The sequence below is a fragment of the Crinia signifera genome, chromosome 1 (assembly GCF_055691185.1).
Source record: "Crinia signifera chromosome 1, ASM5569118v1, whole genome shotgun sequence".
Lineage (NCBI taxonomy): Eukaryota > Metazoa > Chordata > Amphibia > Anura > Myobatrachidae > Crinia > Crinia signifera.
In genome coordinates, this window is record NC_139217.1 from 173,516,393 (window position 1) to 173,543,773 (window position 27,381).

Consider the following 27,381-nt stretch of genomic DNA (forward strand, 5'->3'; position numbering starts at 1 on the left):
GACAGCCCTTTGACCATTACGGAGGTGGAGGCGGCTATTGCTTCTATTCCTGGGGGTAAGGCACCCGGCCTTGATGGTATCCCGCAAGAACTGTATAAGAGATTTGGTAAATTTTTCACAGAGAAACTTTTTGAACTATATAATACAATGTTTTTAGATATGATACTGCCGGCTAGTATGGCGGAGGCCCTAATTATCGTTATCCCAAAAAAAGATAAAAAAAACCCAAAACATGGATTCTTATCGTCCTATTTCCTTGCTCCCTAATGATATTAAAATACTAGCCAAGATTCTTTCTACTAGACTTAATAGAGTTTTGGGCGAACTTATACATAAGGATCAGACCGGCTTTATTCCGGGGAGGTCTACATCAACTAATTTAAGGAGACTCTATGGCCTGCTCCAATCCTCGAATGGTGCGGCGGATAGTTCAGTGGTGGTGTCATTGGATGCCGATAAGGCCTTTGACACCATCGAATGGGAATACCTGTGGGCAGCTATGGAGTGGGCGGGTATCGGCCCCGCCTTTATTCGATGGACAAAATTGTTATATATTTCTCCATCTGCTAGAGTTTCCGTTAATAAGTTCACCTCTTCTAGTTTCTCAATTGGCCGAGGTACTAGACAGGGTTGCCCAATGTCACCAGCCCTTTTCGCTATAGCAATAGAACCCCTGGCGTGCTTAATTAGGGAGGACCCGCTAGTACAGGGTCTAAAGATAGGCCCTAGAGAAGATCGCATCGCATTATATGCTGATGATGTTTTATTATTTCCTTTTGATGCTGTGATCGCATTGCCTCGGGTAGTGGAAATATTTGATATTTTTGGTAGCTACTCTGGCCTAAGTATAAATTGGAGCAAGTCTCATTATATGCCCTTGAGTGAGAACTGCCCTTCTGTGGTAGAAACACTTACGCCATTGAAGCGTGTTGCCCAATTTAGCTATTTGGGAATAGTGGTATCCAGAGACACTTCAAGTTTTATTCCATGCAATCTGGAGCCAATTCTGGAGTATATAGGTTCTAAAATTAAAGTTTGGGGGAAACTACCGCTATCCCTGACGGGTAGAATAAACCTGGTAAAGATGATCATACAACCAAAGCTACTTTATGTTTTACAACATTCCCCCCTTTATATTCCGAGGCGTTTTTTTAAGAGGATTGAAGGGTTACTTTCATCTATGATCTGGGGCAACAAGCGAATTAGGCTTAGGCAAGCTATCCTTAAGAGAGGTAAGAGAGATGGTGGGTTGGCCCTGCCGGACTTTTGGCTCTATTACCTTGCTACCCAACTGTTACATCTCAGTAAATGGGTCAGAATTGATGCGGATAGCGAGGCAGTAGTAGCACTAGTTGGTATGGTTACACCAAAGTATACCCCGCTTCAACTTCTTTTATCGGGCAATATGGGGAAGAACTGGCCCCCACTTATACTACAAGCCCTCAAGACGTGGAGAGCCGTAGAACGAGTTTTGAATAGTGAGGGCCTCGACCCTGATACCCCATTATATGGTGCCCGTCATCTTATTCAATTAAAAGAACTGCAGGTTCAAAAGGTGTGGGTAGAGAGAGGGATAATAAATGTTGGTCATTTTTTCGAGGCAGGTAATATTCGCACTTTTCAGTCCCTGAGTAGGGCGTTTGGCCTACCTAATCCATATTTTTATAGATATCTGCAGATCAGGCACGCCTTGGGTACTCAACTTGCTGATTCAAATATAATAATTACAGACTCTGCTACAAAGAAATTGATTAATAGATCTCCCGATAGACATATGATATCCTTTTTCTATAAATTTCTTTTGCGGGAGCAGGAAGATGGTTTGCCTCAATTAAAGGGTAAATGGGAGCTGGATGTGGGTGAAATCGACTCGGATGAGTGGGATGAGTCAATGAGGAACATAGGCCAGGTAACTAACCAGTTAAGGTTTCAACAGGTCCAGCTCTTTATTTTTCACCGCACCTACTTGACACCTGTGCGTTTGTGTAAATTCGGAGGGACCAGCAGTGCTTGTTGCCCCAAATGTCATACAGAGCAGGGTACATTTTGGCACCTTATATGGGAATGCTCGAAGATCGCAGATTTTTGGAAGGGGGTGCTTGGGGTCCTCTCGGGTATTGGGTTTCCCAGCTCGATTCTTAATCCCCGTGCTTGTATTCTGTCCTTAGTGGGGGATGCCCCACTGAATTCTGCTGATAAGTCTCTGTTAATTATACTTTGTACACTGGCTAAAATATGTATTGCTAGACTTTGGCTTGCTAAGGAAGGCCCGAATTTGAAGGCATGGTTAACCCTGGTTAACACTACAAGGCAACATGAGGAATATACTCATATTGCACGAGGTACTGCTCGGAAGTTTACTAAAATATGGGATAGATGGCCCGTCACCATAGCCGCTACTAACCCAGGATCAGAAGACCAGACGACCCAGAAAACTCTGCACTCTTTGGCTGGCTAGGATATGGCTACGTTGCTAGTAAGACTTCAGTAAGGGCCTGCTTGAATATAGTAATATAACCCAGCGCCTGGGGTAGGTGTGGGCGGGAGGGAGGGCGGGTTGGGGATAGAAATGGGATGGTAGGTTTTTGTTAGCTATGGCTTAAGAATATTCTTTTTTTTGTTTTGTTTTCTTTCTCTTTCTCTGGCTATGTAAGTGGAGGAAAGACCGAACTGTACGTTTCATCTGCTTTTTAAGTTCTGAGCCGCTGCGTGAGCAGGTAGTGGTGGCCTTTTTTATTGGGAGAAAATTTAAATTTCAATAGAAATATTTGTATTTTTTTTTTTTTTCTTCTTCTTCTCTTGTCTCCCTCCCTCTTCGGGCTTCAGCTGAATACGAGCAACTTCGGTCACTTCTCCACACTTTGTAAAAAGTACTGTAAAGCGACTGCAATATTAACTGATATTGACCTACCAATTTTGTAAACATAAACTTTTTTATAAATAAAGATTAAAGTAAAAAAAAAAATAATAGAGGTTCTTGGTATATTCATTGGCCAAGAAATATTTGCCCACCAACCAGCTTCACGGTGACCTCATTTCTGGTGGGTCCCTAATACTAAGTATGAATCTGGGGCGCGGAACCCCAAAAAGGCCAGCATAAGCCAGTCACCCCAGGGCAGCACACAAGTGAAAAACTAAGCTATAAAAGTGTTAATCAGAAAGAAGCAGGAGCTAGAGGTTAGAAAGTGTGGTGCTAGGAAGTATAATATTAGTGAAAATAATTAGTGCTAAATAAATGTTAGGGTGTGCCACCCCGAAAGCAACTCGGATACACCGACCCAAGGGGAGCCGCGCCCCAAATCCATCTCCAAGACTAGCAATTAGTGTAAATTTTTAGGTCTTACCTTCATTGTGCCCTCAGTTTGCAGTCTGTGGCTACCAGGGACCAAACTGGTGAACTAATGTTCAGATCAGATGGGTGGGGTGCTACTCTAAGTTGAAGGAGTCCCAACCTTCCGGTGTATAGGTGTACACAATGTTAGCTTAGGGGGCGGGGGGGGGGGGGATCTTAGAATGCACACCCGATTTACATGAGGTGCTATCATGCTGGGACTTGTAGTTCTGCAAAGAAAAACATGTGGTGCAGATGCACACTCCATATAATTAATCAAAATCAATCAATAATCATATCACTACATACCTGCATCATACATATATATGTTTTTGAATTTTTTTGCATGTACTGTTACAGAGAGTAATTAGAAGATTAAAACTAAATTATGGTGTTGCTGAAGATGTTTTATATTGTAGTGAGAGCTGATGGTAGAAACACTTGATTGGCGATGTTAGACACACCTAATGGGCAGTGTTAGACACGCCCAATAGGTGGTGCTAGACACACCCCTTTGATGGTGCACCTCCTAATAATATGTGCAGCACACGCCTGTCTGCAGGATAAGTATACATCATATACATACACTGTGACAGGTCATGGTACTATACACTAATCCTGCAGGGTGTGGCTATACTTTACATTTCAGATGAAAGGGGTGTGGTCACTGACTGGTCAGTATACAAAAATGAAAAATGGAAATGTTTTCTATTGCGCAAATAAAATGGCAGCCTACCTACCTACAGGGGTTATCGTCCTGTCCACACAATATCAATACAAAATACAACTATGGTAGGTTAGCGCTATACTGAGGGTTTGAATCTGAATATGGGTGGATCTCACGTAAGATGATTTCCCGTTCCAAAAAGTCCACAATCCCAGTTTTTCTTCCAGATGTTCCCAGAAACATGTAACATAAAATTAAAAGTACATATGGTGAAGTATGTCCAAACAGTCGGGGGAAAACAATGGTGGGATATTCTAAAAATCTTTCTTGTAACCCGTGTGTGGATATCTTCTTTATGGGATCAGCACATGTGCTGAAGGAGCATGATGCTTACAGTATGGCTTACATAAAGAAGTGGTTACCCCCACATATAAAGGTTTCTTTAGTCTCTTACACAGCTGTCAAGGGATCAACAATGCAGATAAATGATGCTCACTTGTATGCTTACATGTAAGCATTCAAGTGAGCATCATTTATCTGCATTGTTGGACATACTTCACCATATGTACTTTTAATTTTATGTTACATGTTTCTGGGAACATCTGGAAGAAAAACTGGGATTGTGGACTTTTTGGAACGGGAAATCATCTTACGTGAGATCCACCCATATTCAGATTCAAACCCTCAGTATAGCGCTAACCTACCATAGTTGTATTTTGTACTGACTGGTCAGTAGCCTGGGTCCTGAAGCCACCCATCTCCCTCCCTGCAGTATATCTAATACAAATATTACTATTTTACAGCTGAACAAAGCTTGAGATATTTCTTATAACTGTTAATATAATAAAAGACAATTAAATGATTCTTTATTTATAAGGTACCAATAAAGTTTTGCAGCTCCATGAAAATTAAATAGAACTGACAAAAGTAGATATACAGTATACTCATATCTAGAGAATATAAATGGGCAGTGCTTGCATGATATTACAATGTAGAAATGCATATAATTTTAAATGAGCATTACCTTATGGCAGGGATCCTCAAACTATTTTGCTCTGGGACCCCATCAGACAATAAAAATTATTACAGGACCCAACAAGTTACTGCAGAAGGTCATCACATCACATGTGTGGTCAGCAGACAGCACATACATGGCAGCATTGTGGAGGCAGAAAATGATTGGAAGAGTCTGAAGTAACAGACTCCTTAAATCACTGACTGGGAAAAGTTATCAGCATGGTGGTCAGCAATATTGTGTCGTGACCCCATGCTGAGAAGGTCGGGACTCACTTTGTGGTCAGGACCCACAGTTTGAGAACCGCTGCCTTATGGAGTTCTGTAGAGAAGCAGACCATTTGGCAGAGCTGCAAGGAAATAAGAACAAAGTTCTAGGTTCTAGGGGCACTCTAAATAATCCATATGGGGAAAAATAGCCTGACACACCAAAAGGATAACTCATCCAAAAGTAAATTAAGGTACTCAATATTGCAAAAGATAAGTCAATAACATCTTCATCAAAATTTTTGAGAAACAATTTGCCAAAAGTACTTTTTGTTCTAGATCACATCGCATCTAGCACAACTCAAACGCTGTTGTAGCTTATCACATGCAGTTTGAACTAAGGGGACGATTCTGGTTCACACGCTGTAAACTGAATTCGGCCCCTGCCCCGATGGTCGGGGTTCGTGTATGCTTATTCGCCAGGCAGGGGGAGGGAGGGATGGGGGTGGTGGCCACGCTGGTGGCATTTCATAATGGTTCCTATGAAAACGCTGGCCGTTCCCATGGGTACACAGGTGTGCCGATGCCTGCCAGGGGCAGGCGGCAGATGTCACATGATGTCAGCCATCCATCCTCTCTTCGCCCCAGCGCTCGAAAATATAAGTCAGTCTCAACTGACATATTTGCGAAGGCAGGAGAAATCATTCGATGTCACCGACCATCGAATGATTTCTCCTGCTGCGGGCACATACGAGGGGATGTATCTTCCTAACACTTTCCCTTGCATGGTTGCGAGGGGATACGGTGGTGTCAGGGTGCGGGGATTCGCCTACCATTGTAGCTTACCAAGTCAAGCAGAATGACCCCTTAAATGAGAAGCCTTACACCGGCTCTGACTGGGACGTGGGACCTGACAAGGGTATGTCTGAGCAGTAAGGAAGAAGCAATGTGAATGTACCCATGATCACTTTACATGTACCTACGGACCACTCACGCTATTTCACATGTACTGCTGTCCGGATCTTTTTAAATACTACTCCGATAGAAAATGATGGGGAGGTGTCTGCTGCAGGAGATGCCGACAACAGCAGCTCTCATTATTTATGCTAAATGAAATAGCATTTTCCACATATTTTAAGGGCAGAATTGAAAAGAAATAGGAAAAAATGTCAGCCACCCGCCTCAGGCAGGCATTGACACCCCTGCGTCCCCAGGGGAATGCCCAAACTTTTTTTGGGGACACCAAAAAAACACCCCTGCTGCTGCCCTCTACCCACCTCCGGCTGAGTCCTTACTGCGCAAATGCCTCGATGGCATTCTCACAGGGGGTTTGCACATGTGCATATCTGCGTGTCCATGTTGTCTATGTCGACATTCAGGACATAAATGTTAATAACTCATGTCAACCTTTTGACGGTGACAAATGAGAATTTGGGCTGTGTGGAGAGAGTGACACCATTATTGGATCATCAATACTAATCACCTGCTGTCGCTGACCTAGAAGAACAGAACTGCAGATAATCAACGTTAGTTCTAATAGGTGGTATACCACAAATGCGGAGTGTTTTGGGGCAGGAACAGATAGACTAGAGCTGTGTACACACGGGGGTGATATCAGCACATATCGCTGGCAATATTGCCAGTGATTTCATGTGCTGTGGGAGATAAATCCCTGTGAGCGCGCTGCTGCTGCCAGCCCTTCATGGTTGCTGGTCGCAGGAGCATGCTCCTCCAATTATGTCTAAAAATTGCTGGTCGCTGGTGCACAAAAAAATAATTCCATGCTGCTTGTGCACTGACATGTGCCACTGAGTGCCACAGTGCCAAGCAGTACCTAATAATAAAATTAATTATTATAAATTCTGCTGGTGCACATACTAGTATTGCTGACATATCTACCTGTCTTGTGCCTAGTACTGCCGTATTTACCTGTCTGGTGCCTAGTACTGCCGTATCTACCTGTCTGGTCTGGGGCCCACTGCCTAATACTGCCGTATCTACCTCTGCAGTGTCACTCTTACATGAGCCACGTGCAGTGGCGTAACTATATATTTTGCTCCCCCCTGCCAAAAAGTTTGTGGCGCTCCTCTCCAGCGTGTTTCCCCAGCGGAGAAGCTGAAACAGTAGAGAGGCAGAGAGACCAGCAGACACATCTGCTTCCCTTGGCTCAGACGCGGGAGATGCCGCCCTAGCACGCCCATTCGCACACCCATCCTTTACATAGTAGCCAATAGCCAGCTCTGTGTACAGTCAATTAAATCAGTGGGTGGATTTGTCGTCTCTGTCATGGCTGACTCCCCTCCGGTGCTCAGCCAGCAGGCAGCGGCAGGCAGCAGCATGTCAGTGCGTTGAGCGGGTGCTGGCGCCCACACAGACCCCGCTGCCTCTTGCTCCCCCAAGCGGCTGCTGGGGCTGCCTTACAGTAGTTACGCCACTGGCCACGTGTTTGTGCCGCACACTTGTGTGGCTTAGCATAGTTATCCAGCTACCTCGGTGCAACCTTTTGCCCTAAAAACAATATTGTAAGGTGTGAGCTGTTCAGAATAGACTGTAAATGAGTGGAAATGAATGTTATTGAGGTTAATATAGCGTAGGAGCAAAAAAAAAAAATTCTGCGATTTTAGCAGTTTTTATGCTTTTTTAACAAAAAAATCAAAACCCAAAACCCAAGAAATCCAAACACAAAACACTTAGGAGGTGTTTTGGCAAAACCCATTAGAACCCAAAACCTCAAGGTAACCAGAACCCAAAACCCGAAAAGTGGCCGGTGCACATCCCTAGTTAGGTCGACAGTCAAAAGGTTGACATGGGTTTTTTTACTTTTTTTTTTTTACCCGAATGTGGACACAGAAGACATGGACACAATTTTAAGTGCACTGCATTCCCTTGCATCACTCGCTGGGCTTGCCATGCTCTGGGCATTGTATTTTATATTTACTATTTTATTCTCCTACCACACTCTAGTGGATGGTAGGGCATGAAATAACGCCTGTCGGCACATGTCAGCTCAAAAAACAGTTAAAAAAAACCCATTTCAACCTTCTGACTGTAGACCTAACCCATGTCGACCTAATGCATGTGTCGACCTAGTCCCTTGTGGACCTATACCCGTCGACCTTCCTGTATGTCAACCCAACAGTGTCAACCTAATGACTGTTGTTCCACCTCACCATTAGAGGTGGTGGAACTCAGTTCCCTCCGTAACCCCTGGTCTGACTGCGACTGCGCATGTGCATACACAAAACATCGGTCCCTGTGCGAACGAATGCCGGCTGCGAACGGACCAGAATAAGGTCCCCAGAGTTGAGATTTAGGGCCTGATTCAGACCTAATAGCTGGGCTGCGAGTGCTTTCACACATAGGGCTACAAAGATGAAAATGCTAAATTGCATCGTCAAGTCCCCAAAGGTCCACACACCTCTTTACGTGTCCTATAAATTGGTGGCCTAGGGGCGGTGCGGAAGATCAGTAGGGATGCGGGGGATTTGCCCACCTTTCTGGGGTCCAGGAGAGTCACCCTATTTTCTGGTCTTTCCAGGAGGCAAGAATGGTTAATGTGCAATAACCTAGTATGAATATAATTCATATATTTTACTGTCATATACATATAGGGCAGTATTCAATGAGCATTTTGGCGATGTGCAGCGAATCCTGTTTAGGATTCGCTGCACATTCGCCACTGCTCGCCACGTTCCGGAGCCTCGCCGGCTCCAGTATTCAACGAGTCAGGGGCTCGCTGCCCCTGACTGGTGAATTTTAACTCCTGCAGCGGATGCCGCAGGGAGCCTGAGGACGGCGGCAGGCAGGGAGATGGAAGTCTCCCTGCCTGCCCCAGAACGTTTGTGGGGGGGAGGTGGGCTCCCCGGGTGCCAGGCAGCACAGGCTGCCCCCCTGGGGTGCCAGCAGGGGACCGGGTATATTCACTACACCCGATCATGCATATGTAATGATCGGGTGAAGTGAATATATGAATATCTAATGAGCGGCTCGGCTCCGGCCCCCTGCTGGCTGGTCTGTGTAAAAAAAAAATTTATATATATTTTTTTTAAATTAAATATATATTCATGTGCTTACAGCACATGAATACAAATAACATGCCCCTCCTCAGAATAAAATTCCTGATTTTTTGACACCAAATGTAAAATACAAAACACTTTATTTTAAAAGTTCACATTCCACTTCACCATAAAAAGATAGCGATTGCTACTCGGTGAATTATGGCGAAAAAAACCTTGAAATGTATTCGCCATCTGGTCATTGAATAGGGTGATTCACCGTTTTAGTCAAAAATTCGCCTTACAGCTCAAAATCGCCATAAAAACCTGGCGAATCAGCCTCATTGAATACCGCCCAGAGTCATCTATACGAACAAAAGTGGTAATTAATCAAACGACCCAGAATACATACGGACACACATTTATGCTGAAACAGGCTGTGCTGATATCACTTAGTCTAGTAACAGGATGAGACTCAGACTTCAGTAACTTTGAATGAAGGGACACAGGAATTAAACTTAAACAATAATGTCTCAGGCAATGTCTAATAAGAATTATTAGTTATGCTGGATACACACTATGTCATATATAGTCTTCATTATGTCAATGAATAATATATCATTGGAACATCAGTGGTTGTTCACATCCGATACAACAAACTTTGAACAATGTCACTCACAGCCATATCGTGTCGGCCATGCAGCACAACTGGTGCTGATATATCTTGCAGATACTGCATATATGTGTGTGTATTCTTACTTGAGAGGTGGATGCTGACACATGGTTTACTATAGAGGTAGTCTGAGACTCATACCAATGCCCTAACTTTATGGAGTTCGTATATCATACTTGCCTACCCTCCCGGAATGGCCGGGAGAGTCCTGCAAATCGGGTCCCCCTCCCGGTCCCCCGGGAAGTGGGGCAAGTCTCCCGCATTTCCCTACAGCCCCGGCTCCCCCTCTCCCCGCGGTCTAAAAACTATGACTTTCGCGGGTCCGCAGGGAGGGGGCGGGGCTAAATGACGCAATTCGCGGCATTTCGGGTCATTTTTAGCCCCTCCCCCCACCCACGGACCCGCAAATTGAGGCTTCAGCCCGTCAGGGGGCGGGGCTTGATGACATCACCCGTGCCCGCCCCCAAAACGAAGCCTCTACCCACCCCCTTTCACTCCTCTCCGGGCTTCTCCCGGAAAGGAGTATGCCAAAGTCGGCAAGTATGTCGTATATTCTCCTGTACTTGTGTGGGTTTCCTCCGGGTACTCCTGTTTCCTCCCACAATCCAAAAATATACTGGTAGGTTAATTGTCTCTCACAAAATGAACCCTAGAATGTCTGAGTGTGTGTGTGCATGTTGTAGGGAATATAGATTGTAAGCTCCACTGGGGCAGGGACTGATGTGAATGTTCAAATATTCTCTGTAAAGCGCTGCGGAATATGTGTCCGCTATATAAGAATCTGTAAATAAATAAATACCATTTTCTGAATTCAGAGATATTGAACATAGGAGGTCAACCCAACCTACATTTTGTTGGCTCTGTTAGAATCCTGTACTCATCCTTTTTGTGTACTTTATGTGTTCCTGAAACTTCAGGTTAACCTGACGTATATTCCATTGGCCATTATTAGAAACTTTGTTCGGTACTTGTTTCCTAGCACGGCGCCCGTCGGGTTGATCGCATGCCTTAAGTTTAAGGTACTTAAGGCATGCGATCGACGCGATCGACTCGATTTTCTGTCAATCACAGGTTTAATTGCCGGTAAAAGAGAAAATCGCGTTGATCGCGTCGGTCGCATCGCGGGCCATTATAATGGCCCGCGATGCGACCGATGCGATCAACGCGATTTTCCCATAGAGAATAATGTTAAATGATTTTTAAAGTTAAAATCGCGTTGATCGCGTCGGTCGCATGCCATTATAATGGCATGCGATGCGATTGACGCGATCAACACGATTTTACATAGGGAACAGTGGGAAATGGGCCAATATGCGCAATTTCTCATTGTATATGCCCCCGTCATGGGTATAAAGTATGGTTAATGGCCCCCCATTGTTAACGCAACCCCACTATTGACACCAACCCGAAGCGTGGCGAGCCCGCGAGGGGTGGCGGTACGCGTCCTCCAACCTTTTCATACCCCCACTATCAACGTCGGAGCAGAGTTGATTTTATAAAGTGTGGCGAGCGCAGCGAGCCACCGAGCCTGAAGGGAGGGGACAGGTATACTTGTGAAGTTATGCGCATCCCCTCGCGGGGCTCGCTGCGCTCACCACACTTCGGGCTCGGTGGCTCGCTACGCTCGCCACACTTTATAAAATCAACTCCACCCCGACGTGGATAGTGGGGGTATGAAAAGGTCGTAGGATGTGTACCGCCGCCCCTCGCGGGCTCGCTGCGCTCGCCACGCTTCGGGTTGGCGTCAATAGTGGGGTGGCGTTAACAATGGAGGGACATTTCACCCATCAGGGGGGGTTTGCTATTAAAATGGGGGGTTTGGGGGCTTTTTACATTGAAATCAATGTAAAATTGGGTCTCAGGGACCATTTTACATTGATTCCAATGTAAAAATTGCGTTGATCGCATCGCATGCAATTTGGTTGGCATGTGATGCGATCGACGCGATTTTTCCGACCCGATCAATACAATCAAAATCGCGGGCGCCTTGCTAGGAAACAAGTACCCTTTGTTCTTTTTGTACACGCTGAATTTTTGGAAGTGCAGGGTAAACCAGCTTTCGGTTAAACTCATCATTTGGAAGAATTCCCATCATATGCAAACTCTATTATGAGGAAAATTTACCTATTTAAGATTTACCCCTGATAATGTCTCTTTGAGACAAAACATATCGGTTTTGTGCTTTCAATGTCTGTGAAATATGAACAAGAATCACTCTGTAGCTGAAATTGTTTAGCAGCATCTAACTGAATTTTATTATTTTTAATATATTATTGTGACATATTTGATTTGAAATTTGTATCATATGATCTAAGAGGGGAACATACTATAAGGTCATTTAAAGGCGCCCTTTAACTACTGTTGCTATTTTGTTGTTTGTGGGTCACTCCCTAACAGGGTCCTTAGTGAATAAGGCAGCCTTGCTCATACACATATATACAGTACATATATATATATATTCCTACAGCCAGTTCAGCTTGCACACTTTGCTTCAACCAGAAATTGAGCTGTCTACCTTACGTACCTACACCTATACTACAAGTGAGCATCGGATATTGTGGATCCGGTTGTCTATACCACATAGACGGGACAGTCCCTAAAAGTTTAGTCACCAAATACTTGCACCAGAAAAGGTGTACTAAGAAGATCGTGGACACCCCATATGCATGTATATGCATCCGGCCCACAATTGAACATCCGATATCTGGGATCCAACGTTTACCCAATTGATGGGAAGGCCTTCATAGCCAACAGTCACTAACCTATTGCACCTTAAAGGTGTTACAAGAAGGTTGTGGACACTCCACACGCATTTGAAGCGTTTGATATTGTACCTAGATTTTTGGATCTTGTGGAACAAATCCTTGTAAAGAACATACGTTTCTTCATTTTTAAGATTGATTTCCTAATTTTTGTGTAAAACCCCTGATGAAGTATTTTTCAAGCCGAAACGCGTCGGGTTACTGATGTCACATTCTGAAAAGGAAACAATGTCCAGATGTGGATCTTGAAATATAATAAAGCACTCTGGTTTTAAGATTACACATTGTATTGGGTTACTGCATTCTGTACCATTGTTATTAGTGGTGAGAATTTTGTTAGGTGGTAATAGCGCTCTCTATACTTTCTGTTCTTATTTCCACTTTGCCTCCCACTAACAGGGGGGCTTATAGAGTAGCTGCTTACTTAAAAGGGCGCACGTGGGGTCATTCTTTGTTTTACACACACACACACATATATATATATATATATATATATATACATCCAGTGTACACTGTTCTTAATAAAAGTGCACAGAGCACTGAGACATTGAACACATACAATGGGTTATTGCCATTATTTCCTCTGTGAGAGCCACCGTGAAGTGGATGTATGTACATGTACCTGCCGGGGATCTATTCGAGGGCACCGGGCAAGTTTTTTGTAAAGCTGTAGGAGTGCCGGCCAGATGACGAGGTGGCACTTAGAGGCTTGTAAACAAGTAATGTATTAAGAAAACATCATCATTGATGTTTCGTGGAGAGTACCCCTTCATCAGTATACTCTCCCCGAAATGTTGTTGATGATGATGATGTTTTCATAATACACTATTTGTTTACAAGCCTCTGAGTGCCGCCTCGTCATTTGGCTAAATGTGTTGGATTCATCTGTTTTTTGATAAACGGACTTATATGCCGGTTTCTTCCAAAGTTCTGCTAATTATGCACAATTCTTAAACGCCATCTGATTCTATTTGGATCGCATTCAAGCCTAAGGAGTTCAAGGGGACTTACATAATACTCTGACCCATTTAATGCTTATCGATTTTGTATATAATATCGAAAGTCTACCCCTGATGAAGTCTTGAAGAAGAAACGCGCCAAATCATTATATTATTTTTTATTGGGAATTTTGAAATCAAACCAAATGGAATGAAATATGCAAGAAAAAAATGTTTTATTGTATTTTATCTGTTTTATGACATTAAAAAGTTTGTATACATTGTCACACTTTGAATAATTTAGTGGTGGTAAACTTCTGGCGGAACTTGTATATTTTCTTCATATATATATATATATATATATATATATATATATATATATATATATATCTATATCATCCATATTGTCTAGTGTGTGCAGCCAAATGTGCACTCCAATATATATTGCAGAGTCACGCAATATATAGTTTAGTATGCACGGACTGCCAATATATCATTAGATGTGTTGTGCCATTGGCAGGGGTACACCGTTTTAATGTGTACCCAGCACAACTAGCCCTACGCACATTTTTTTTCTTTTACTACAGTGACCTTTATGTATAATAGAAAACACCTACAAGAATACAAGAATACAAAGAATACAATACAAAGTGATCGGACATTACTGCTCCTTTAACCTTCTGCAGGATGCTATGTATATATTTTGTTCTTTTGTTATTTTTATGTTATCATAACATCTTTTAAACAAGAGTTTCCAAAATATAGCTTTCTGGTTGCAAGCTCGTGTTCACAGGGCTGTGCTTTGTGTACTGTGAAAATATTAATTATAAACCTGGTTCTTCTTGACACAACAGCGAGTCAGTTGCTGTACATAGCTACTACAGTTGGAACACATGAAAACAGAATATCTATTGTGTGTGTAATTATTAATAGATCCAGCATGAACAGCCTGCAGGAATCCAGTGTCTAATAGGCACCTTTCCTCTGCCATGTCCAGTCACCAGGCTGCTGCATCACATGAAATGCAGTTTGCTCAAGATTATTTTTATAAACTTTGGAGATGACCCACAAGTCTGGCAAATGCTTACAACCAGGGCAGGGGCTTGATAAAGGACCCATGCAGTTTATAAGGGTCCTTATCTCCTTCTTGCTCCCTGGTTTCTGTTTCACCTTTTGACCTTATCTGGAAGATGTCATTTTTTTTTTTCAAGCTTTCAAGCACTAGTGATTTTTTTTTTCTTAAATAAGTAATTGGAACTGATACTGATTGTCTCTCCCCCTCCTTCCATCTCCTCTATAAACACAGCACCTCCCACCCACAGAACTGGGAGTTAGTTGCTAGCTGTGAAGTTAACTTCAGTCCCTCCCCTCCTTAGAAACCAAAGGCTGGATCTAACCCTAATCACCAACAGTCCAGAACATTTCATTTCCCCTTTCCTGCCTTTCCCCAGCTCTCTCATGCTTTCTTCCTTATCTCTATCACACACCATATACAGCAGATCCTCAGCACGCCGGCCAGGGGAATATACTGTGTTACCATTGGAACTGAAGGACATTTACTTCTCCTGATTTAAATAGTATTCCGACTGCTCCATTCTACGTGTTCAATTCATTGCTGCCAGTGGTGCAGAAGAAGTGTGCAGGACTACACACAGCAACACACCAAGGAGATCGCAATGAACAGCAACGTAGCAGAGAAGGAGAGTTCTCCAGATGACATCAGTCTCCCGGAGGAGGAGGTATGAATGATGACCCTTCCTTAAGAATGACATGAGTGTGCCCTATATACGGCATTGCATGTTATAGCACACAGCATTTGGATTGGGCATTTAATAAAACGACTCGATAGTCAGAGAGACTTGTACAGTTAATGACAGCAGCATTCCTGCATCAGACACAGTATACTGAACTTACTGTACTTAATGCTTCATCAGATTTGAGTTCTTAAGGACAACATCCTTTAACCAATAACTAATTCTTATATATCATTGCCAGTGTGTACAGTATGTATTCACGCTTTGTACTGGGTACTAAAGCACACTGGTGCAACTAGAATATAACATATATAAGTAAATGTTACCAACCATTTCTGTACACATTTTGGGGGTTAATTATCAAAGCCTGTAGAGAGATAAAATATAGAGAGATAAGATACCGACCAATAAGCTTCAGTTTTCAAATACAGCATTTAATGCAGATGCTGGTATTTTATCTATCTCCCTGCCTTGATAAATACCCTCTTAATTAATTCTGTTTTATATGTCCACTTTCCACAAAAGTGCTTTTAAAAGTGTTTTTCAAAATGCTTTAAAAAAAAAAAAAAAAAAAAAAAAAAAAATATATATATATATATATATATATATATATATATATATATATATATATATATATATATTATGATGTGTGTGATGTGTGTCTCACTGGCATGCCGTGTATGTATTACATTCATATATCTGCTTGTCTAGGTAGTATATCATTATGTTTTTGTATATTATCCATTATTTATAGCTTTTGAATCCCAAATCTATGGAGTTGCTTCCAGTCAGATACAAGCAGTCCTTGGAGTTCTGCCATAGTCATTTTTTTACAATTGCGTAACTTTTTCTTAAGCACGTTTATACACTTTTTTTGGCTGATGTATCCCCTCAGCTGAAATGTTGACTATATATGTATGCAGCTAACTCACAGAAATATTTTGTGCATTTATAACCAATTGTTCCAGCCAGGATCCCAGCGCACTGTAGTGTACAGCTAGCACATCACAGAGCAGCAATTACTTTGTGTTTTATGTATCAAGAAACAACTTTGGTCTTTGTACAAGACACAAGCATTTGTGTGGTATATGAGGTCAGCAATGTCTAATTTGACAAAGTGTAGGTCAAACGCAAAAGGTTGACATGCAAAAAGGTCAACACAAGTTCACACATAATAAGGTCACACATATTTTTTATGTTTTTCTTGGGGTTGATGTCGACTCCTCAGTCCACATAGATGGTAAAGTATGGAAAAGTTAAAAAAGAAAAAAAATCACAAAAGCACGTTGACCTTTTTATGTGTTCACTATAGCTATATTGACATTTTGCTTGTGTCGACCCTTTGACTATTTCAACCATACTGTATGGTGTTAACATATTGACTGTGACATGACTGCAACATTACATTACAGCTGCTGGGTGGGAGGATCATATAGAGTATGGGGCAGTACGGACGGTGTAATGGTTAGCATTACTGCTTCACAGCGCTGAGGTCTTTGGTTCAATCCCCATGGCCCTAACTGTGCGGAGTTTGTATATTCTCCCTGTACTTGTGCGGGTTTACTCCGGGTGCTCCGGTTTCCTCCCACAATCCAAAAATATACAGGTAGGTTATTGGGTGGTATGCCCGGAAATTTTCTGTGCTCAACTGCGCTGCCGCAGCGGGCTGTCCCGGAAAATATCCGGGCATACCACTAATGTAGAATAGGTGTGCACCACTGGCACAGCACCTCTAGAGCCCCCCCGTCGCACCGCCCAGTCCCCCCTTCACCTTTGCTCTGGCGTATGCCGGAGCTCCCCTGAACCAGCCGCCATTCCGCCGGCTGCCACTCATTTTACAGCAGCAGTGACGTCGGCGGCAGGCTCGGATACATTCGTGGGGACTTGTGTACATGTGGTAGGGAATATAGATTGTAAGCTCCACTGGAGCAGGGACTGATGTGATTGTTCAAATATTCTATGCAAAGAACTGTGGAATATGTATGCGCTATATAAATAAGTATTAATAAATAGATAAATAGGATACATCATGCGCAGTCCTTTCATATACTCTGTATCGTATGCTATCTTATTCATGGCTACGGGCTGCGCTAAATATTCATGGCACCCACGATGATCTGCGACTCCAATCTAAATCACATTTTCTTTGAAATTCTTAATCATTCATATATCTCTCTTGGATTTTATAGATACAGAAGTACCAACACACTCGCCATTCCTAGGAATGGGGTGCAAACAGCACCCACTTCCCAGGGTGGGGTGCGGTGGCCTGTGATCACACACTCTAGTAAATACAAACACAGGGGGCCCAGCACTCACTACAACAAACTAAAGGCCCCCACACACAGCACAATTTTCAGGCACTTTCTGAGCGATTTTACTAAATCGCTCAGAAAATGCCTGAAAATGCATGTAAATCGCTGTGTATATAGCCCACACAGCGATTTACATGCGCGCCCCCGCCGTTCTGAATCTGCACAAGATTCAGAATGGCCCGGTCAGTCAATTCATAACAGTCGCTGAGATGCTCCTGCTCATCTCCCGCATGTGTGGCGCGGGGATGAGCAGGGCCATCTGAGCGACTGTCATGCCGGAGCACGCTGCCCAGATGAAGCCCCGCTGCCACCGACCTGGAAGCCCCGCCGCCGCCGCCTGGAAGCCCCGCCGCCGCCGCCGCCTGGAAGCCCCGCCGCCGCCGCCGCCTGGAAGCATCGCCGCCGGAGCCCAGCTGAAGAGACGCTTCCTGGACCTGCCGGGTGCCGCGCCCGCCCTCTGCAGTCAGATGGAAGCTGCAGTGAGAGGACGCGACGCTGGAAGACACCGGAGTTGGTAAGTATATTCTTTTTTTTTTTTTTTACACTGTGCCACCAACGGTTGAGGGGAGAGGGGGATGCCACACTATACCACCAACGATTAAAACTTTTTATATGGGGGACTATGATTAAAATTTTTTATGGGGGACTATGATTAAAACTTATTATGGGGGACTATGATTAAAACTTTTTATGGGGGACTGTGTATGTATATATATATACTGTGTGTATATATGTATATATATATATATATATATATATATATATATATATATATATATATGTGTGTATATATATGTATATATATGTATATATATATATATGTATATATATATATATATGTATATGTATATATATATATGTATATGTATGTGTGTGTATATATATATATATATACTATGTATGTATGTATGTATGTGTGTATATATATATATATATATATATATATATATACTGTGTATGTATATATGTATATGTGTGTGTATGTATATGTATATATATATATATATATATATATATATATATATATATATATATATATATATATATATATATATAGAGAGAGAGAGAGCGCAGTCTGGGCAGGCACATCCAGAGTAGCCAGCTGCAAAATGTCGTGACAGTCGTGACAGATTTGAGATCTCCCGTGCTGAATCTCCCAATTTGAATCTCTGACACAAATCTCTCTGTATGTGGCTCATTGTCTGAAATGAGCCACAAGAGTGAAATCTCTTGTGCTGAATCTCCCGTTATGTATCTCTGGCACACATCTCTGCGTATGTAGGGCCCTTAACTCACCTTAACATTCAAATAATCAATAAATAAATAATGGGGTTTTAGTTCATGAATTGATCAATGCATTTAAGCTTGTAGCCCATCGCCAAGGGACCCCATTTCACTGCAAGTCCTACACTAACAACTGGTTTTCATGGGAACCTGGAAACTGTTTGCACATCATAGCTAAAATGAACATGTGTTTTTTTTTTTTCTCTTGGATTTTATATATGCTATAAATCTGTATGTAAAAACTTTACACTCTGGTGGAGACTCCGTGTTCAGGATTTGCTGCACTGATAATTGTCTGTGCTCCTTTATGCGGTGCGAGTGAAATTAGCAATGATTCTGGTGGAAAAGTGCCTTCGCCCAACATTTCCAAAAAGCATTTTGCAGCGGGACTATGTAAAAAGCGGACCGGACTAGACTCCGGACCGCCGGACAGGACATCAAAATCTGCAGTCCGGAGCTTGTAGGGTCCGGTCCGGGGGGTGTCCTGTTCGGGGGATGTCTTGTCCGAGGGGTCCCTGTGATAGCTATCACCAGGGACATGGGGGAGGGGAGATTACAGCCTCCCCGTGTGGTCCGGACCGTCCGGTTTTTGCTACATGCCCGGACCATACAGGGAGGCTTTATTCTACCCCTCCTCCTCTACCTGGTAACAGGTGTCACAGGCAGAACCCCCAGACAGGACACCCCCGGACGGGACACCCCCCGGACCGGACGATACAAGCTCCAAAATGCAGAGTTTGATGTCTGGTCCGGCGGTCCGGGGGTTTTGTCCTGGTCCTGTTTTTACCCATACCCTTTTGCAGCCATCTCAGAGAATTGAATCTCCCCCACAATTCTTTAGTTATACATTTCTCTATTGGCATATACATTCACTAGAGTAGAATCCAAATATTGTTGCTTTTATTGGTTTGCAGTGAATTCTGAATTATATATTATTATTATTATTATCCTTTATTTATATGGCGCCACAAGGAATGTGCAGCGCCCAATTACAGAGTACATAAACAAATAAGCAGAACTGTGACTAATGCTGTGTTCACACGGGGTAATATGATTGCTGGGGATATATTGCTAGCAATATATCCCCAGCAATCATATTGCTCAGTGTCTCCTTTTCATCCGCGATGAAAAGGAAACACTGCTATGGGGCGGAGGGGGAGCGCAGCAGCAGCAGCAGACGCTGCTGCTGTCACTTTGATGGGAGGAGGGAGGGAGCAGCGGCACGGGGCTGGGGAGATCAACGCTGATCTCCCCGGCGCTGACCTCCCGGCACAGCGATCGCCAGGGAAAGCCGCTGGTCGCAGGAGCATGCTCCTGCGACCAGCGACCATTAGGCAGTGCACACGGGAGCGCGCAGCTGGCGATTTATCAGCGACCATATTGCCAGTGATTTTACATGAAATTGCACCCGTGTGTACTCACCTTTACAGTTGAACAGTAGAGGACAAGCACAGGGTAAATAACCATAGCTGCATCAGCAGAGGACACAGGAATAAGTGTCAGCTTGGCAGAAAACCACAGGATTATGGCCCTTATTCAGATCTGATCATAGTACAAATTTATTCTCAAAATGGGCTAAACTATGTGCATTGCAGGTGGGGCAGATGTAACATGTATAGAGAGAGAGTTTGTTTTGTGTGAGTTATTTTGTTTCTGTGCAGGGTAAATACTGGCTGCATTATTCTTACACTGCAATTTAGATTTCAGTTTCAACACACCCCATCCAAACTCTCTCTGCACATGTTACATCTGCCCCACCTGCAGTGCACATAGTTTTGCCCATTTGGAGAACAAATTTATACTGTGATCAGATCTGAAAAAGGGCCTTAGTGCCATCAAAGATGGCTTACGTAAGAGAAGGCACTTTACCTATCTCTACTTTGTCTTTCTCCTTGAAAAAATACCCAACTGCAAAAGTATTAGATCATCGGCAAAATTATATAACTCATTTGGGTGACCTGGTACCCATCTAGCCATTCATGTACCACTTTCCTGTATGTCACTTAATTCTCTTTCATAGGACCATTTAATTAGACACGTGGGCGTTATAGCTCACAGATAATGTCTAGGACGACAACTAAAAAAAGTCGACATGCACAAGGTCGATGCAAGAAAAGGTCAACATGAGTTTTTCATTTTTTGACAACATTGTCAAAATCTGAGCGCATGGACCCCCAATTAGTGTGTTGCATCTCCTTGCTGCGCTCAGCACAATCTACTGTTCCCAATCTGAGTCCACGTGGACTCATAAAGTATTAAAAAGTAAAAATAAAATACAAAAAACTCATGTCAACCTTTTCATGTGTCGACACTTCCCATGTCGGGATTTTGAAGATGTAGACCGTTTGTCCCAACTGCGGTGAAAGCCGCTCAGTGCATACACTGAGCGGCTTTCCCCCTGCCCGGCGCCGACGGAGAGGGAAGGACGGCGTTGCATAGCGGAGTGCTATTCCCAGCAGATGAGCGGCTTTCCCGGCGATGTTGCGGGAGCGCGCAGCAGCACTCACCATACACACTGGGCAGCTTTGAGCTGAAAGCTGCTCAAACCTGCTGTTTTGAGAGACTTTCAGCTCAAAGTCGCCCAGTGTGTATGGGCCTTTAAAATCATTTGCGTGATCAGTTATAGTGGATTCATAAGAACACTAACACATCTGTGAAAGTGGAACAGTACTTTGCTATATGTAATGATCTGATTCTCCCATTTTCTGTAACTCTAATCTTATGAACCTTTGCCTTGAATCTTCTGTATAGATTGCATTCATGGTACGGGGCTTGTAAAACATGGTTTAACAAAGTGTAAAATGGACTCAACAACTGTGCGAGGGGAGACAGGGTGTGATACAATTTAAATTGTTACCATTTGTTTTCATTTACTGTTGTATATTTATGGAGTAATGGCAATAACAAGTCTTATGACTGCAATATACAAGGAAAATAAGTTAAATACAAAAAGTTAAATGTTTTCTTTATTGAAGTTGTAAGGTTCGTGCTTATACTTAATGAGTATTACTTCAAAGTAAAACAAAAAGAACTCTGTGATCAGGAAATGACAAATCTAATACACTTAAAACAACAGACATACTACAATGAACAAATGCAAGAAAGTACTGGGGTCAGGGTGCACATAGAACTGTGGGGTAGATTTATGAAGCAGTGATAAGAGAGGAGAAGTGAGCCAGGGGAGAAGTGGCCCACGGCAACCAATCAGCACTGAATTAACATCTGTAATATGCATAATATAAAATTATACAGAGCAGCTGATTGGTTGCCATGGGCCACTTCTCCTATGGCTCAATTCTCCCTTATCACTGCTCCATATATCTACCCCTGTGTGCAGGGCCAGAGCGCCCCAGGCGAGTCGGGTGGGGGTGCCCGTCTGGGGAGCGGGCAGGAGTGTCCATCCGTGCCGCGAGGGTACCTGCGGCACTGTGTATAAAGCTGGCGGCGGCCCTGTAGTGCTTAAGAAATAACTAGCGCTATCTGCCGGGCTGTGCGGCAGCGCGGTAGGCGCTTCTGATTTTGAAAACACTGGCCACACGCTGATTGGCTGAATCTCAGCCACTCAGCGTGAGGCAAGTGTTTTCAAACCCAGCATCGCTTCCCACGCCACCGCATAGCGCTAGTTATTTCCAATTCACTGCAGGGACCCCGCCGCCAGCTTTATACACATCGCCGCAGGTCCTCCTGTGGCACGGACACCCCTGCCCACTTCAGCATGTACGCTCACCTCCATGTGGGGGGCGAGGGGCGAACTGCCGCCCTCCAGTGGCCGGCGCCCTAGGCAAATGCCTAGAGCTGCCTAGTGGTCAACTTTAAATAGCTTCACAGGTTTTTTACATTGAGTACCACAAGACACTCTTTTGTTGTCCTCAATATCTTATTAAGGTTGGAGGCAAATATGGATCCAGAATTTGATCTGGTCATCCATACATACATGTGAACAGCATGAAATGCATTTTAAGCAATGTGCATATTACCGTCCGCAACCTCTGTCTGTCAGGTGATAGATGAAAAATGGAATCTCGCATAGAAATTATTCTTTTTAAGAAAAAGCCGTCTCTGTGCATACAGAAGAACCATCCCTCCAAGACTGATGACAGAACAGGAACAGCTACAGAGAAAATAGAACATGTTCTACTTTCCCACATCCCTACTTTGTCATCTGTCTTGCATAGACCGTCACATGCATTGCACTGGAGTCTCTCCATTTAGATTAATAAGCTTGTCCATTCAGCTAGAAACAGAAGCATAGTAGAGTAGAATTGTATTTAATGAAATATCACTATACACCAAATATTAGATTCTTCATTTTGAACATTAAAGAAGTACACACACATTGTTCAGTGTTGATGTGTCTTCCCACTGCAGCTGTTACGCGACACAGTGAGGTTAAGTGCCTCCTGCCGATGCAGCCTCTTCCATCGGTATGGCATGCCAGGCTGAAAATAGTCGCACCTAGAGACTGCCCATACAGTTAAATATGGTGCACAATATGACAGTACTGACCCCGTATCTCAGAGACACTTTAACAAAGGAAAAGACTGTGTGGAAATTGAAAAAATGGCACAATATGTCTGGTGATATCTGGTGAAATATAGCGCTGGTGCCATATTTCTCGTGATATGTTCAAATATACAGTATGGTGCAGGTGCCATAGAGTATTTTCAAAATAGTCAGCAGAGTAACAACGTGCACGACCATCAGATAAGTAAATGCATTAGTGCAGTGTTGACCCAACTCTACTGCCAATGTGCACTGCATACCCTACACCCATTATAGATACACCACTGCAGCCACTGTGCATGAATCAAGCAAACACTGCATCTTTGCACAGCAAGAATGCCAAGCTGTCACTCACTGTGGGGTATCATTGGTGGGAAACCTATTCTTATAGTTCCACTTCCTGTCATGTGACTCTGCAATTAGTGCCATTGCGCTGCAGGGGATGAGTTGCATTAATGTAGATAGCACATGCTGCCCACAATTCTTGACACGTAGATTACTATTAGGCTCTGGGTCCTAGAAGGGGGAGGGGCAAAAGGCATCAATCCCTGCCCCCCCCCGCACTCTAATTCTCAGACTCTACTGCGCTGTGCTCCAGGCACTGTGGCCAGAAGAGAGGAGGGGGCCCAAATGGAGGTGGCTGCCCCTCCTCTGGGACCAGCCCTGCACCCTTCCCACCTCCTACTAACTAACCTCTTTTCCCTCAACTCCCACTTTGTCCTTTCTCTCACTTCCTTAGAGCACCCCCCCTTCACTGATCTAGATAGAGATGTTATATTTATATATATATTTCTATCTAGATCAGTGGAAAACTGTGTTGTGCAGTTGAAACAGCTGTTGGGCCGTGTTTGTATATTTCTTTCTCATGCCCTGAATAAAATATCGTTGGACTTGAATATCTGAGTGCTGGTCCTTCAGACTTCTCTTTCTACAAGAGGGTGAGTGTGAATATCTTTAACATTACGGACTGTGCACCTGCAAATGATGCCCACTATTCATTACACATTAACCGAGTGCGGTCTTCCATGATCTTTATATAGATAGATAGATAGATAGATAGATAGATAGATAGATAGATAGATTTATAGGTACTTGTTTCCTAGCACGGTGCCCAGATTTCCTACGTATGGCAACATAGGGAAACCGCATCGCATCGCATGGGCTGTTATAGAGGCATGCGATGCGATATTTTTTTTTTAATGTCTTTTTTTTCTATGGGCATTGTATCCCACTATATCGCATGGCATAGCATGTCCCGCAAAATCGCATGCGATTTTATAGGGTGTGCGATGCCATGACATTAGGTATACAATAATATAATTGTATGGTCCAAAAATAGGTTTAACCCATCCCCCTACTATCCATCCCAACCCGAAGCGTGGCGTGGAGTTGATGTTATATAGTGTGGCGAGCCACCGAGCCCAAAGCATGGCGAGCGCAGCGTATTACTTTACATGTATTCCGCGTCCGCTCGCCACGCTTCGAGCTCGGTGGCTCGCACACTATATTAATTCAACTCCACGCCGACGTGGATAGTGGGGTAATGAAAAAGTCGGAGGACGCGTTCCGCTGCGCTCGCCGCACTTCGGGGTGGCATGGATAGTGGGAGGGTGCATTAAACCTATTTTTGGGACATACAATAATATTATTGTATACCAAATGTCATGGCATAGCACCCCAGAAAATCGCATTCGATTTTGCGTGAGGTGCGATGCCATGCGATGAAATGGCCCTGGGGACATAACAGCAATGAATAAATTAACTTTAAAATCGCATCGCATCACATGCCACTAAAATTGCATGCAATGCGATTTTTTTACGCAGAATAGCCCTCTACGCAATTAACGTAGTGGGCGCCGTGCTAGAAAACAAGTACCGATTTATATATTTATTTATCTATGTCAGCTAGATAGTGTTTAGTGTGGAGGATAAGTCTAGGTGCCCCTAAAGAGGCGACATTCAGCAATTAAAGGGCACCAAAATCACCCCTTCCTAAAAATGTGGTGCCACCCCTAGATAGGTTAAACAACTTTTATTACCGTAATTGACAAGGTGAAGTCAATGCTGTTTTTCAAGCTTATTGAAAAGAGTCAGGGTACAATATATATTCAACCTTTTTCAGATCCTGTGCTGATGCATATAACTTGTATTATCCTGTTTAAAGCCAAATTTCAACTTATTCAAATAAAACAAGGAAGTAAATAAAAGGCCAAGGGGTTCAGTATTACATTTTACATCCTTGTATGTATGTTTAGCAAAACACATGGGACTAACATTTTGCTGAGCTAATTTGTGTACAAATGTTTCATTATTGAACAGTTTGGCTTGGAGTTTGACCAAAGTACTGTGGAATGAATTAGCAACCATAAACATGCTGGGATAGTGCCACCAAATGTGTACATGTTGCCATTCTTACTTCATTCCCAAGCTACAGGTTATGAAAAAAGCAAGTCTTAAAAATTGTATGCACTGTTTGTAGAATATTTCAGTACAAAATATTTTGTGCTATATTCTTGCTTTTCTCCTAACCATCAAAACATTTGGTTTTCTGATGGTCTATAAGGAAATGGGTATGGCTTGGTTAGAAAGACACGCCTCTTCCGGACCTAGACACTCCCAATTCCTAAATGCCCACAACAAAATGGTGTCACGTCCCGTCGCAGGGTTCCAGCAATTCGGGACTTACCTGTGCGGGCTCTGTGGGGGGGTCCTGCTGGGTCTGGTGCGGGATGCTGGCGCTGGTCCGGGGTGGCTGCGCGGCGTGGCTGCGGGCGGACAGGAGGTTGGGCTGTGACTGGGAGTCTCGGGTGCTGAGTTCCCGCGGCGCCATCTTGGTTGTGGGCAAGAGGTGTCTTTTGCCCTCACTTCTAGTTAATGGCCCCAGCTGCAGGGAAACGCCCTTAGGGGTATTTCACAGGAAGTCCTGTAGCAGGAGGTTGCCAGTGCAACGTCTCCACAGTCTTGTACTGTGGCTCCAGTTCTCTGTGCTCCCTGCTACCCGTTCTAGAGACGTCAGCTCCAGCCTGTCAACCCCTGTTCCTGCTCCGGTCTCTGCATTCCACCGCTACCCGCTGCCGCACCCTGTTCTCCCGGTGGTGCATCCAGTATCCGCATCCAGAGTCCCGGTCCGCAGTCCTTACTATTTACTATTCTACAAGTGGATGCCTGTTTGCTGTGACGTTCAATAAATCTCTCCATGCTAAAGCCCATTATTCGTCCGGCACGTCTTTTATACCAGAATCCGGACGCTACTGAAGTTCCTGGGTCAGTTCCGGGTCCACCAACTACCCCGAGCGTGACAGTTTGCACTGGCCCTATGGATTCAGGAACCGGCCAAGGGACCAGTTCGGAACTATTGCATGGCATTGCTTCCCGTCTGGAGGGATTAGAGGGATCTCAGCAGCGGCTGGCCCAGTGTCTACAAGAGATCGCAGGCCGCCAAGACGCCATGCAGGCCTCTCTAGTAAACATGGCCGCGGCCCATAGGGCTGAAACTCCTAGCCCACCACCAGTACCTGTACCTGCGGTGACTTCTCCTTCTTCACTCCGCTTACCTACCCCCAGCAAATATGACGGGACCCCCAAACTGTGCCGCGGGTTCTTGAATCAATGCGACATACACTTTACGTTGCAACCTGCTAACTTCCCAACGCAGAAAGCTAAGGTGGCGTATATAGTGTCCCTGCTCACTGGACCCGCACTGGAGTGGGTCTCTCCGTTATGGGAGCGAGGGGACTCCCTTCTGGACAACTACTCAGAGTTCCTGGGCACATTCAAGAGGATCTTCGACGAGCCGGGTCGTTTCTCCTCTGCCTCTATGGAAATTATGCGTCTACGGCAAGGCAACAGACCGCTTGGGCAATATATCGTGCAGTTCCAAACTTATGCTTCCGAACTACGATGGAACGAGGAGGCCCTCATCTCTGCCTTTTGGAATG

General features: G+C 43.9%; 1 protein-coding gene across 2 annotated transcripts in view; it reads left to right on the forward strand.

The window, feature by feature from the left end:
• Window positions 1-14,941: 14,941 nt before the first annotated feature.
• The window catches only part of RBPMS (RNA binding protein, mRNA processing factor), a 223,384-nt gene continuing 210,944 nt past the window's right edge, over window positions 14,942-27,381 (forward strand). Inside the window, exon 1 of one of the 2 annotated variants that reach the window (XM_083177449.1) lies at window positions 14,942-15,326. In XM_083177449.1, coding sequence (XP_083033575.1) covers window positions 15,264-15,326 — 63 coding nt within the window. In that variant the 5' untranslated portion in view covers window positions 14,942-15,263. The remainder of the gene's footprint in view (window positions 15,327-27,381) is intronic. The other variant, XM_083177439.1, reaches the window with a different exon arrangement.